We start from the raw sequence: 13,580 nt of genomic DNA on the forward strand, positions 1-13,580 counted from the left end.
AAGGGTAAGGCTGGGGTGCCAGAGACAGGCTCTCTGCCTCCTGCAGCCCCAGGCAGATCAAAACTTCGGCCTGCCCCGTGTGGCTCTCTGCAGCCAGATACTGAGGGGAGGGAGGCAGCTCTGCACGCTTGCTCCCACCTGCGCCAGCAAAATCTCTCAGCTCCTATTGGCCAGAAACACTGGCCGGAGCACACTGCTACATGGAGCAGGAATGTGCTGCAAGCAGCCCGGGGCCCCATGCTACATTAAGCGGATGCTCGCTCTGTGCCCGAGGGTCTCAGCAGGGTGGTCCAGGAGCTGGGTACGTCCCATTCCTCGCCCATCCCTGCCCCAGCGTCTTGCACTGCACTGAGTAGGGAGCAGATCCCGGCTTCCGCTTTCTCACACGCACAAAGTGGAAAGGCCTCGTCCAACAGACGAGAGGGGGTGGGGAAAGCCCTTTGTTTTCATAGGGTCCCGCCAGGCTTCTTTGCTTCTCCAAACTAACTTTGCAGACGACTTCAATTTAAAATGACAGAGAGCGAGAGCGAATTCGATCATCGGTTACCAGCCGGTAGAGTCCAGACTGCTGTCACAGCCAGGAAAGGTCACATTTTCACCCAGGCCCTTTAACATGCACCTTTCTAAGCTCCCATCTCTGCTTTCCTTCTGCAGATGCAGCTACAAAAGCGTATTTTAAGTATTTAACCCTCGAGCTAGTCCCTGATCGCAGGGCTACTCCACGCCCAGCCTCTAGACCCCACGGGAGAGCAAAGCAGAAGAGCCCTCCCATATGTGAAGCCAGTCCCTTTGTGTCCGTGCCCAGGGAGCAAACTGGGACAGAGGAACAACGAACTTTTGGGCCACTGGAGACTCACCAGAGACCTGGCTATAAGCTGTGTTAGTCATCCGGGCCACTTCTTCCAGGGTGGGCAATGGCGTCTCCTCGTCCAGCGCTTCACTGGTTTCCTCCAGCTGTGGGTGGACAGCTGCAGCTGGCCCTGAGAGGCAGAACAAGTCACACTCCTAGAGGGGTGGCAGTTATGGGAGGGTGTATCTGCCTTGGCATGTAAACCTGCCAGCTCCGAACAGTCACAGCTCTTACAGCCAGCTGTGCTCCTGTCGCACAACAACGCTCAGCCGCCGGAGCGCAAAATGCAACAAATCTCACGCCATCACTTTAAAGAACTGAACCTCATTCATGTCTCAGCGGACTTGGGTTATCCCTGGTTATTGCATTTGTCTTTTGGGAATTTATAGCTGTACTGGCTCAAAGTCCAGATCCAGCTCTAAACTAGTGCCTCAACTACAGGACCAAAGGTAGTTTGAAGCTGCTTAAGGCGGACCCGGCTGGGGGAGACGTAGCTGGAGTGGGGGGGAAAAGCTAAAAATGGGCCTGAGACCATGAAATGATTCTTAGGAGCCCATGTCTAGCCAGCCCGGGTCTGGGCACACACTTTCTGGACCTGTCACTTTTCGTAAGAACCCTGGGCATTGCCTGTCCACCTCAGACCCCTATGTATTCTGGTTCTGACCAGCATCAGCTGCTGCGGAGGAAGATAAGAGAACTCCACAGGAGCAGATGTGGAATAACGTGCTGCCATGTTAGCACCCATCCTAGTCTCTCGTGCGCAAAGACTGTCGATTTAAACCCCAAAGCAGGAGGTTTGCTGTCCCTGCCAATCTCTCTCCTGTGCATTAGCTATTCTAACTCTGGAATCGCTGGTTATCCAGAGACGTTCCAATCCCTTTCTCAGTCTTGCCAAGTTCTTGTCCTCCCTGACATCCTGTAGCAGTGAGTTCCACAGTCTAGTTATGTTCTCGGAACATATTTCCTTTCATCGGATTCTCACCTATCAACAGCGAGCGTCCCCTTGTCTGTGCCGAGATAGGGAGAGCACAAGCTTCTTCAGAAGCTTTTTCAGGTAGGCCCAGCTGGCTGCGGGAGGCAAACAGCCTTACCTTTGCCCTTACACTCCGAGGCCCAGTGTCCTGTTCCGCCGCATCTGAAGCAGGTATCTGAGCCCCTGTCGAAGCATCTGCCACCTCCTCCAAACCATTCACCTTTCTTCTGCCACTTCTGCTTCCACACCTGTAAAAGGGACCTTCGTGCTTTAGCCAGGGTCTTGCTTGCAAGCCAAGCAAGTCCCCATAAACACAGCCAGGTCAGGGACATAGTAGCCTCCTAATCGCCACACCCTGTCAGTGACCACTCCTAGTAAATGTACCACATCTGGGGGTGGAAGTCAGCAGGTACATAACAGGGCCCACCGGTACTGTTAGACCATGAAGCGAAGCAAAGGAGAATAGTGAATTCATTTGAAACTGCTGATGATGGGAGGCTAGACATGACATTTGGTGGAAACTGGCACTTGGGAGCTAGCTCAGCAAATGTGCAGTGGAAAGAGACTCCTTGTTCTCCAGTTGAAGAAGGCTTAAAACAGTCTGGATTTTCCTTGGGTAAGTTAGACTGCAAGTTCTTTGGGGCAGAAACTGCCTCTTGCTATGTGTTGCAAGGATTCCAAGGCCAGCAGGCACCACTGCAATCGTCTGGTCTGACCTGCCGTGTAACACAAGCCAAAAAAATCCTAAGAATCGATCTTTTAGAAAAACACCCAAGGTTGATTTTAAAACGGCCAGTAATGACGACTCTACCACAACTCTTGATAAATTGTTCCAAGGGCTAATGACATTCACTGTTGAAAATGTACACCTGATTTTCCGGCCGAGTTATCTAACTTCAACTTCCAGCCACTGGTTTCACATGAGACCTCTCTGATGGACTGAAGAACTCATTATCAGATGTTTGTTCCCCACCTAGGTACTTCTAGACTGTGATCAAGCTACTCCTTAATGTTCTCTTTGTCAAGCTATTTGGATGGAGGGTATCTTTACACAGCGCAGAACGACCTACGGCTGGCCTAGGCCAAACACTTGGGGCTCGCAGGGGCTGTTTCATTGCTGAGTAGATTTCTGGGCTTGGGCTGGAGTCTAGTGTGACCCTGAACCCTGCCATCGTGGTAAGATTTTGGCATGATGACATAATTATGCTGCATCTTGTACAAGACTGGCCCCGTGAGGTGTCTATGGAAAAGTTATGCTTTGCTGGAGAGGATTACCCGATCTGCACACACACATCATTGATGTACCTGAAGTCACACAGATACAGTCAGTATTGCTATCACAAGTAGCCATACCTGGGGGGCATCAACTAGGCAAGGTGCTTCCAGTCTATAAAGCTAGTTGTGAAGGGCCTACCTAAGGTGATGGGCCATTAGGAGAAACAGTAGGCCTTAGGAGAAGTGTATAGCCCACAGCTGGTGAGCCCTCCTGAGAACAGCCCACACACCCTAGGAGTAATGGCTGCTCTGACTCAGCAAGGCCTCAGGGGCATGTGACTGGGCTTAGTTTCTGGCTTTATTTATCTGCTTGGTAATCTGCTTGCTCTCATTTATGGTCACTTCAAAGCTTTCTGTAGTTAAAACAAAAAAGCACTCAAACAGCACTTTAAAGACTAACAAAATAATTTATTAGGTGAACTTTCGTGGGACAGACCCACTTCTTCAGATCATAGCCACACCAGAACAGACTCAATATTTAAGGCATAGAGAAACAAAAACAGTAATCAAGGTGGACAAATCAGAAAAAAAAATATCAAGGTGAGCAAATCAGAGAGTAGAGGGGCAGGGGAGGAAGTCAAGAATTAGATTTAGCCAAGTATGCAAAAGAGCCTCTATGATGACCCAGAAAATTTGCATCCTGGTTCAAACCACGTGTTAATGTGTTGAATTTGAATATAAAAGAGAGTTCAGCAGCCTCTCTTTCCAAAGTACTATGAAAATTCCTTTTCAGTAAGATGCAAACTCTTAAGTCATTAACAGAATGGCCCACTCCATTAAAATGTTGGCTGACGGGTTTGTGGATCAGGAGTGTTTTTAGGTGTTTTGTGCCCATTAACCCTTTGTCTAAGAGAGTTTGAAATCTGTCCAATGTACAAAGCATCTGGGCATTGTTGGCACATGATGGCAAATATGATGTTAGCTGAGGAACATGAAAATGTGACCGTTTCTTTCTGTAATTGTTAAACTTGCTTCACGCTGTATATAAAACAGGGGGCCTTTGAGTGAAGTGTCCAGGGAAAATCTCAGGTCTGTGAGCAAAGGCTGTTGCATCCCTTTCCCACAGCGAGGGGAAGGTCAAATTTATTAATGAGCTACCTTGTACAGAGCCATGCACAGTACAGGACTGTTCAGTGTTGGGGTTCTACCCCAGCAGGAGGGCGAGGGGTGTACGCCTGGGAAGATGGCAAACCGGCTGTCTCTGAGTGGCTTAGGTAAAGTACGCAGGTAGGCAGATGGAACTCCCCACTGCCATGTTGGGTGACAAAGCGGCCTGGCGAGACTGGTTAAATCTCAGCAAAGAGGTGTGAGAAAGTCCTGCCCAGCTGGCTAAGAAGAGGGGCACAGGGGTTCCCAGTGTGCAACTGGTAGGGAGGTGTGAGAGTGACAACCCATCACATCTGAGCTCCAGGATGCTGCAGGGTGGGAAGAGCATCCTCTCTCTACAGTGCCTGTATCTCTAGCCTATAGGTGTGCCCATGAGCTGTGGGGTTTTGTCTGCCTCCTCTATGGCACCCAGCCCCCAGGCAGCATTCACAGCATTTCCGGGGCCCTAAGTCTTCCCTTGCTGTGGCTGAAGGGGGGCTATCAGAACTCTGAGTTTGAGGGCTCTAAGGAGACCCAAACTCCTGGGGATGTTGAGGCAGAGAACAGCGGATCAAACATGAGAGCTTTATTTTTAAGACTGACTCAAAAAACAGCCACCCTTCCCCACATGTTTCTGTGACGTTCACATCAATTGGAACATGCCATTTCAAGCTGTGAGGTTTGAAATAAATAAAATCAGGAGATTTTCTCCTTATTTCATTAGATGGAGAGGCTTTCTGAAAGAATTTGCTTTGCTAAGAAGCAGTTGCAGCCTCATCTGTCCTTGAACCTACTCAGATGTCATACAAGGATAATCACTGCCCAAAGACCCAGCTCCCCTCCAGTTGCAGAGATAGAAAACTGACTGCTGTACTGACACTTCTGTAAAAAACTGGGCATCTGTTGCCTGATAAACCTCCTGTTGTACCTGCTGAGTGAGAGTCACTCCTGCCAGCGGACGGGGTGCAGTGCATGGGAACCCCTGAGCCCCATCACAGCCAGCAATGTTGCTGGGAACATGTGATGAAGATTTTACTTTGAACCAAGTCTAGCTTCTTAAGTTTTAGCAGCTAGGATGCATTTTATCTCTATTTTTTGAGCAACTATTTCTGGTTTAGTGTCTTGTACTTGTTGCAAGTCTCTCCTCAGTTTATTTTCTAATCAAAAAGGAAGCCAGTTTTGGGTTTAAACTAAACCATTTACTACTTCAGCTGGAATTATACAGACTGCTGCATATGGACCCTTTAACAGGGGCAACGGACCTGTCATGTCCGAGCTGTCCAGAAGAGGACTGGATAGTGCAAAACACGGTTGAGGGAAAATTTGGACCTGGGAGTGTGAGAGTTACCCTGCTAGTAGTAACAGAGGCTGGTGTAAGCCAGGGTGTGACTGCTGCGTTGATGGGCTGTTGAGGTCAGAGCTGCTGAACCAAGGCTGTGGCTGTGCACAGACACTCAAGGTGTGACCTGCACACTGTCAGGCTGTTTTCTGAGGAGCTCCAGTTGGGAGCTACAGCAGCAAAGCACTGTAAGGAACCCAAGGCTGCAGGGCAGATAGTAACACAGGCCCCTGGTGGAGAATGGTTTTCAGGGCCACCCCTGTCAAAAAAAATCATTGAAGGGAACTTGCTCCTCTAACCAACCATCTTTGGGCAGAGACCATGAACGCAAAGCTTGCCCTAGAACGTGAACCTTTCAGAAAAGCCTGTGACAAGAGGACTGTAACTGAAGAGATTGCGTCTCAGTGAGCTGCAGTACAGGAATACTTTCACATGCGCAGCCATCTCTGAAGCTAACTGAGATGGTGCTTAACATAGCAACACTATCCAATCTAGGACAGGAAGGGAGGTCAACTGAATCCCATTCAAGCTGCGTGGAGTGGAGGGGGATCAAAGGAGGCTGAATGCAGCCACCCATGGCAGAACTTGGCTAGAACAGAAGAGATCATTCCACTGCTTTTGCAAGAAATGCCTTGGCAGCTTTGACCACATGTGATCGGTGCCTCGGGTTACCACTTCCTCTAGCAGGCTGGAATGCCCCACATTACAAAAATGTTCGTATGCTTAAAAAATTAAAAAGCTGCGTGGTAGAATTCCCTCTTAGTTAACAATTCTTTGCTTGGGAAGGAGATTAAGCCAATGCCGTCCAACCTTGGATAATTATGCAGCAAAGCATTGAAGCATTACCATGATGTGAATGGAAGGCTGTTTCTCCTACTAGATTCCAGTACACCAGGTGTGTTTCATTGAGAGTGTGATTCTCTAAACTAAACCAAAACTAATCTACTGCTAAGCTCTCTGACAAAGGCACCAACAGTCTCACTCAGAGCTCTCCCATGGCCTTTGAAAAGGAGGATCTGGACAGTTTAGAAAGAAGCCAAATGAGCACTCTCTCTGGCGCATTCTCTGTGCTCCATCATTGCTCGCAGGCACGTTAGACAGAATAGCCTTGTCTATATCACAGGCCTCAAAGTTTTTGGATCTTGATAAAGTCCTTCAGCACACTGAATGCTGCTTTCAAAGCACTGGGTCACAGAGCTAGTTACAAACCAGGTGGGAGCATCAACTCCGAATTCTCTAGCATGTCAATTCATCAACATCAGCAGGTCAGCAGCCCATTCCTGCCCAAAAGTCTGTTGCTGGCTGTGGTTCCAAGCAACATTTCAAGCCCAGATCTATGGAGACCTTGGTACCTACTGAAGTCCGTGGGGCTCTGCATGAGTGCAGGGTTCTGCTGTCAGGCCTTGATCCTGACAGTTACTCTAAGGTCCCTATAACTCTGAGATCAGAGAGCAAAAATTATTCTCTTCGTCCCCCGCACTTGTTCATTCATTTAATCACTTGCAAGCACTGTGTCACATATCACAGCACTTGGTAATAACAGGGAGAGGATATGTTAAAAAGAAAAAAAAAAAAAACCCAAGAGAATGTGATTGTGAAGCCACAGAAACTTGCACAAGGGTTCGGGGTAAAGGTAGAATCTGAAACTGCTTTAAACTCACTGAAAAAAGGGGACTAGAATCTAAGCTTGTTAAGCCCCTTAATGAAAGAGGCAACACCTAGCAAGCAAGAGGGTATGAATAATTCCATCAGAAACAGGGCCTGCAGCATAGAATGAAGCTTTCAGAAGTCTCTCAGCCTATGCTGCAGAAGAGCAGAGAAGGGAAAGCAGAAGCTAGCAGCACGGAAACACAAACGGACAGGGGAATTGAAGGTTATCCTCTCTCACGGGCTCCCCTTAATTAGCACTTGCCAAGCAATTGGTCAGCTCACCTGCTTGCGAAGGCGGCTTCCTCTAGACACATAGCCTCTAACGTGAGATTTCTTCTTCAGGTTGAGTCTGACAAAGTTGCCGTCCTTCTTTGGAGGAGCCCTGGAAAAGCAAGTCCGGACTGTAGAGAAAGGAGGCCTGGACTTTGCCCAGGAAGACACAATGGATTCTATGATTGCTGCAGTGAAAGCTGGACTGGGGTAACGGGGTGGGGAAGTCTAGCTTCACTGTCCCAAGTAGAGTGAAATGCAAGGAGTAATGCTGCCCCACTGGTGAAATCAGTCTCACACCGCCCTTCCCCAGCACCTCCCATCAAAGGGCTTCAAAGTGCTGCAGAAACAGTGATTAATCTTCACAGCCCCCTCCCACAGCAGCAATATCACCACCCCCATTTTACAGAGGGGAAGCTGAGGCATGGAGATGCTAACAGCCATTTTCAAACATTGCTTTAGGCCTGTATTTCGCACAGACCACCTTGAGACACTGTGGCCTGACTAGCAGAGGGGTTAAGCACCCACACCTCTCATCAGAGCCCATGGATGCTTGTGCGCGGGGTGGGGGGGGAAGTGCACAGGGTCTCACGGTGGGCCTCCAGAATTAGTGGTGACTTTTGAGAGTGATGGCTTAAGTGTGGCCCCAAGTCACACGCTCTGTCTGCGGGAGAGCCAGGAATGGAGCTGAGATGCCCCGACTCCAAGTGCCATGCGTACAACACATGAGATGGGCCAGCTTCTGTCATGTTTACACACACTGAATAAGACCTTATGCTGAGAGAAACCCATTGATCTGGGTGGGGCAGAATCCACTCCCAAGCTAATACAGTAATCCCCTGGTACGCGCAATTTCAATTTGCACTTAACTCGCATTAATGCTGGGGGAGCTCGTCGGGCAGACAGCTACCACGGAGGAGCTTCTCCCCTGCTTCCCCCAGCTGCTGCCTGGTTCCTGTGCACATGACTTGGGGATCTACTGTATTTTTAAAGCACCCAATCCATGTTCAGCAACATAGGGAGGGAGATATTCTGAAACAGTCAGTGCTGATCACTGCTCCGTCCTTTCCAGGCTCCAGAGCTCATTTAGAACCACTGCAGTCACTCTGCAAAAGCCACTGAGCAGCACGGCACTTATCAGGCTCTGGATATGGATCCTCTCTCTGCCTAAATATATAACGCACCAGCTGGCTTAAAGCATGACCTGCAGGGGCTTTGATAAGACTGGGAAGTCCTCGCGCTTCTTTGCAGCATCTCTGCTGGGCTGGTGTCTGTTGCCTGCCAAGCTAGGCTGGGCTTTAATCATTTATTTTACCTTATGTCACTTGCAGCTTCCATTTAGGGGCTTAAAAAAAAAAAAAAAAAAACCAGCCTCAAATTCCAATCCTCCCCTGCACCCACTTTCCTTTTGCCAACCCCCCTTCTCCTTCCCTGCCCTGGTTTTGATTTATTTCACCTGTTACACCAGTGTCGCCCTTGCTGTGTGCAGTTCATGGGTTTAGTCACCTGCTCATAGCAGAGAGCCAGGCTCTCCTCTCAATCAAACTCAGCTTCTCTGTAGCAAACCTCAGTGGTCTCTCCATGACCAGAGCCAACTGTCAGTGTCACAGCAGCCTCTAAGCTGCTCCCATGTATGTCCGGGCCAGCTTGAGAACTGAGAAGCAGTGACCTGTTCCCCGATTGCTTCTATCATTTTCCTCACACAGGAGAGGGCCCTGTCCATTAACAGAAGAATCTAGACCTTGTACACTCCTTGAGAACTGCTGGCAGGAAGAAGGCTACAGGAGGGCATGAGGATGCTCGTTCAATACCGAAGCCAGCAGGGAAAGCTTGTGCCCCTTGGAGCGCCAGTTTCAGTACATATTTCAGAGGCTGTTTGGGTCCAGGGTAGGCTTGAATCAAACCCCTTTATTTTACTGCCAGGTGGTTTCCAGGAATTGCTAATGAAGGTGCAAGAGCTGCCCAACTTACACATCTCCAGATCTCTGCTACTTACTTGGATGAGCAGAAGCACTGCGTGGTGGGACTGCCAGACTCCAAGGACCACCTCCCTATACACAAGTCCGGGATGACTTATGGCTCTGCCATACAATCCCATGGGTGGCAACTTGGCCTCCCCAACCCCAAGGGTGAGCCACCAAAGAGACCAAACCTACCTGCAGACACTGGCTCTATTGCTCCACTTGGGCTCCGCCTCTCCTTCGACTTCTCCAAGGAGGTTTTCAGAGAGCATCGGCACACCCCTTCCCTTCTCTTTAACCTCCACGGACTCCCCAGGCTCTCCCAGGTCCTCTTCGCCTGGCTTTGGCTCACAGGCAGCCCCCCTCGTTTTTTTCTTCGCTGAGACGGGGTTGTCTCTGGCCAATGCATTAGTCCTCCTGCGCTTTGGGACCACAGCACCATCTTCTGGGTCTGTCGCACCATCATCTCTGCTGGCTGTGGCTGTTCGATGCCTCTTTTTACTGGTCACTTTGACTCTCTTGGGTTGTCTGGGCCTGTTCCCTGGTCTACAAGAGGCTCCTGCCTCCCCTCCAGAAGCATTGCCAAGCTCCTCCTGTTCTGCTCCCTGATGGGCATCCTTTGGGAGAGTCACAGGGTTAGTGACAAGCTCTTTGACCAGGCTGATTTCAGGAGTACCAAGTGGTGAGTCCATCCTGCTGGTCTCTTGGGTTGCAGCAATATTCTGCAGGGGGGCAACGAAGGGTGAGCGGGAATCTCCAACGCCTTTAATTAGATCCTCGGCTTCCAGCGCAGCTCCTTGGTGGTTTCTCCTAGAAAGATCCTGGTCTTTCTGCAGCTTCCAGCTCCCCAGGGGACAGTTTCTAAGAGGTGGAACATTCTCGTTTTCCAGGAACCGAACCCTAGCTTCAGCAGTTTGGTTCAGGGAATGGCTGTGCAGAGGTTGATCAGCCTTCTCCTGCAGGACAAGGCCGGCTTCTTTCTCATCTTTGTTCCTGACATTTGAGAAAAGTGCTTCCACCTCTCCTGGTCTCTCCCCTGCTGGCTCCCGGATGCCCTGACACCTGTCCAGCCAGCCAGGATCGAGAGAGCCCAGTCTCTGGGCCACAGTCTGCTTCAATTGCTGGAATTTAGTCACCTGAGGACTCGGCTTCAGCCCAGCAGAGAGGATAGTGGAGGGCAATCCTGATAACACTGGTGGGATGAGGAGGTCTCCGGGCTCACCAGGATCAGAGCTAGTAAAGCCGTCTTTGTCACTTTTCTGCGGCAGCAGCTGGGGTGGCTTTGGAAATTCACCCAAGCTCTTCTCCAAAAGGGGCGCAGCTGGCTTCCAGCGGGGCATCAAGGACTTTCTCAAAGTTACAGGGCACTCCTGCAATCAGAATTAAAAAGCAGTAAGTTGTCTGCAATCCCAGTCCCAATCCAGGGCCTACGCTCTTCCTATCCATGCTTCCCCTCAGCACAGACGCCCTTGGAATTCCGCTTCCCCGAGGCTACGTAGCTGCTACGGAATCAGTTCTTTCAGGATGTCCACTCAAAGGGAGACAAACCAACAGCTAAAGAGGAGCTCCAGCATGTTCCTTCCTCTGCGCTTCCCCATGCCTCCAACAGCTCTGCCAGCTCTTCAGTGCAAAGACTGGTTCGACTACACAGGCTCAACATGTGTGTAACATCATAACAAGCCCGAAAGAAATATCAGCTCCTTAAAATACCCCAACGATGTAGCACGAGTGCAAGGCCCAGCCGAATTTGGCCCAGATTAACCAGCTATGAGCAGAGGGATCACTTCAATGGTCACTGAAATGCAGCCACCTCTGGAGTGGAAGGCGACAGCTGTTTTAATAAAACCTCTCAAAAGCTTTGGGGCAGGGAGTGAAGACTACCGCATCCAACAGAAGCCACTGGTGAGATTTAGTGCTGGCAGAACACAGACACCAAGACGAGGGCTAGCTTGTGGGAGGGATAGCTGAGCGGTTTGAACATTGGATTACTAAATGGAGGGTTGTGAGCTCAATCCTTGAGGTGGCCATTTAGAGGTCTAGGGCAAATAGATTAAAAAAGAAATCTGCCAGGGATGGTGCTTGGTCCTGCCAAGATAGAAGGGGACTGGACTCAATGACCTCCCAAGGTCCCTTCCAGCTCTAGGAGATGTGTATCTCCAGATATTATTACAAATCTGCTCATGATGCTAGAACTAACGCCTCTGCTCCGAGGGGATGCATCAGGGGATCTTTACTGATGACATGGAGTCAGGAGCTCTGTTCAGGCAGCCTTGCAAAGATTCGATATTACAAGGGGGACAGTAAACATCCAAAGTGAACTTCCACTGCCTCTGAAAACACCAACTTTGCCTCAGGCAGGGATTAGCAACCCCTTCAAGGAGACTCCGTCACGTGTGCCAAGCACACCCAGGAAAGCTCGCTGGACACCAGACTCTCTTTCATAACGTAGCAGCTCCTGAGCACAATGGTGTAGCCAGCCTGTAAGAATTGCCCTTGTGAACAGCGCCACACCAGGGCAAGCGAGAGTCATGAGATATTAGAGGGGGACTAAATCACTCAGAATGCATCATCCCACTTCCGCCAGCCTTGTTATCTGATTACAGCTGTCAGAGGAAAGAGGAGTTCCAAGGAGCGTCTGGGGTGCAGATCACCACCATGACCTCCTGAAAATGGACCACACAGCTCCAGCTGGGCTCCCACATCTTCCTCAGCACCGTCTGACCCCAAGTTATGGGGGCTCAGCTCAACAAGAAGTCCTGTGGCACCTTATAGGCTAACAGATATTTTGGAGCATAAGCTTTCGTGGGCAAAGACCCGCTTCATCAGATGCATGAGTGCGGGGGGAGGTTCAGAGGAGTGTTTAAAGAGTGGGGTCCCAGTAAAAGGGTGGGGTCCCAGTAAAAGGGAGGGCCAGAGCTGACAAGGTCTCTGACCCTCCCTTTTACTGGGACCCCACTCTTTAAACACTCCTCTGAACCTCCCCACCACTCATGCATCTGACGAAGTGGGTCTTTGACTACAAAGGCTCCAAAATCTCTGTTAGTCTACAAGGTGCCACAGGACTTCTTGTTGTTTTTGAAAGTGTGTTAGGAACTCGCCTCTGGGGCCCTGTCTGGAAACGCAGCAGAGCACACATACACCCTCCCTGGCCAAGAAAGGGCCACGAGTAGCTTTGAGAGGCATCTCCTGGGCTCCCTCCCCACTGCCTGCCACAAACTGTTTCAAACGGTGCCCGCCTACACTAGACTTGGGCACATGCCATCCAAAAACAAAGGAGAGCAGCGCCTTTTGAAAGGCCAGGAACGATCAAACCGCTGCTGCCTTGGCAGCGTGCCTGAAGCTCACTGAGAAGACATGAAAGAGAGGCAATTATGCAGCCTGAGTCTCTGTACTAAAGAGAGGGGCAGCTGCAGGCTACAGATCCCAGCATGCAATGTGCCCTCTTGATCTAAGCTTGGCTCCTGGGAGCATCCCACCCCAAGAGCTGGTGCACCCAGTCTGCACCTCGGCATTAAAGAGAGCAACAGTATTGAATTCAGGGGCTCTCACTTTGGCCACCTCTGCTCTTTGAGTGTAGGCAAAAGATTCTGCCTAGTACATCTGTTCAGAGCCGGGGCAGCAAGATCTTCTCTTCTAAGCCTACCACACAACTGCAAATCCTTTGGGAGCCCAAGGGCGTGGCCATCAGAACTACGCTGAAGGCCCCTTCACAGCACCCCCAGACCTTTACGGCTGCTCCCAGGTTGGCTTTCAGCTTCATTCCAAAATACTGTGCAGAGGCCTTTAGCGTGTCGCGGTCTTGGTGGCTCAGCTTGGGGGCTGGCTGCCCTCGGTTCAGGTGAGCGCCCCAGCAACCCGTATCTGGTGCCTGAAAGAGCAAACATTTAAAGCAAGTAAGAGCATCTGTCCATGAGCTCATCAGAGAGCCCAGGCCCAAGAGCAGTTACCTTGGAGATGGCCGAGAGGGAGAAAAGCCAGAGAGCACCTACGTATATTAATAGGTAGCACTGTACTATCTGTCAGCCCTCCCGAGAGGGCCAATGGAGCTGCATGGAAACACCAGGCCTTCATGTGCAGACCAGCCTGTCACGCTCTAGTGCGGCAGCTCCCAAACTTTTGAGGGTTGTGCCCCCCACACCCTCTTAAGTCAGGGCTGGGACTTGGGCCATAGCTCGA

The 13,580-nt window shown here is 50.4% G+C and overlaps 1 protein-coding gene across 1 annotated transcript in view; it reads right to left on the bottom strand.

Annotated features, from left to right (window-relative positions):
• Positions 1-13,580, bottom strand: part of RECQL4 (RecQ like helicase 4) — a 37,301-nt gene that overhangs the window by 20,955 nt on the left and 2,766 nt on the right. Inside the window, exons 4-8 of the mRNA XM_074985577.1 lie at positions 13,129-13,272; positions 9,600-10,774; positions 7,456-7,555; positions 1,942-2,071; positions 858-980 (exon numbers count right to left, since the gene is read on the bottom strand). Of these exons, the coding sequence (XP_074841678.1) occupies positions 858-980; positions 1,942-2,071; positions 7,456-7,555; positions 9,600-10,774; positions 13,129-13,272 (1,672 nt within the window). The remainder of the gene's footprint in view (positions 1-857; positions 981-1,941; positions 2,072-7,455; positions 7,556-9,599; positions 10,775-13,128; positions 13,273-13,580) is intronic.

This window comes from Carettochelys insculpta, chromosome 2 (assembly GCF_033958435.1).
Source record: "Carettochelys insculpta isolate YL-2023 chromosome 2, ASM3395843v1, whole genome shotgun sequence".
In the NCBI taxonomy this organism is placed as follows: domain Eukaryota; kingdom Metazoa; phylum Chordata; order Testudines; family Carettochelyidae; genus Carettochelys; species Carettochelys insculpta.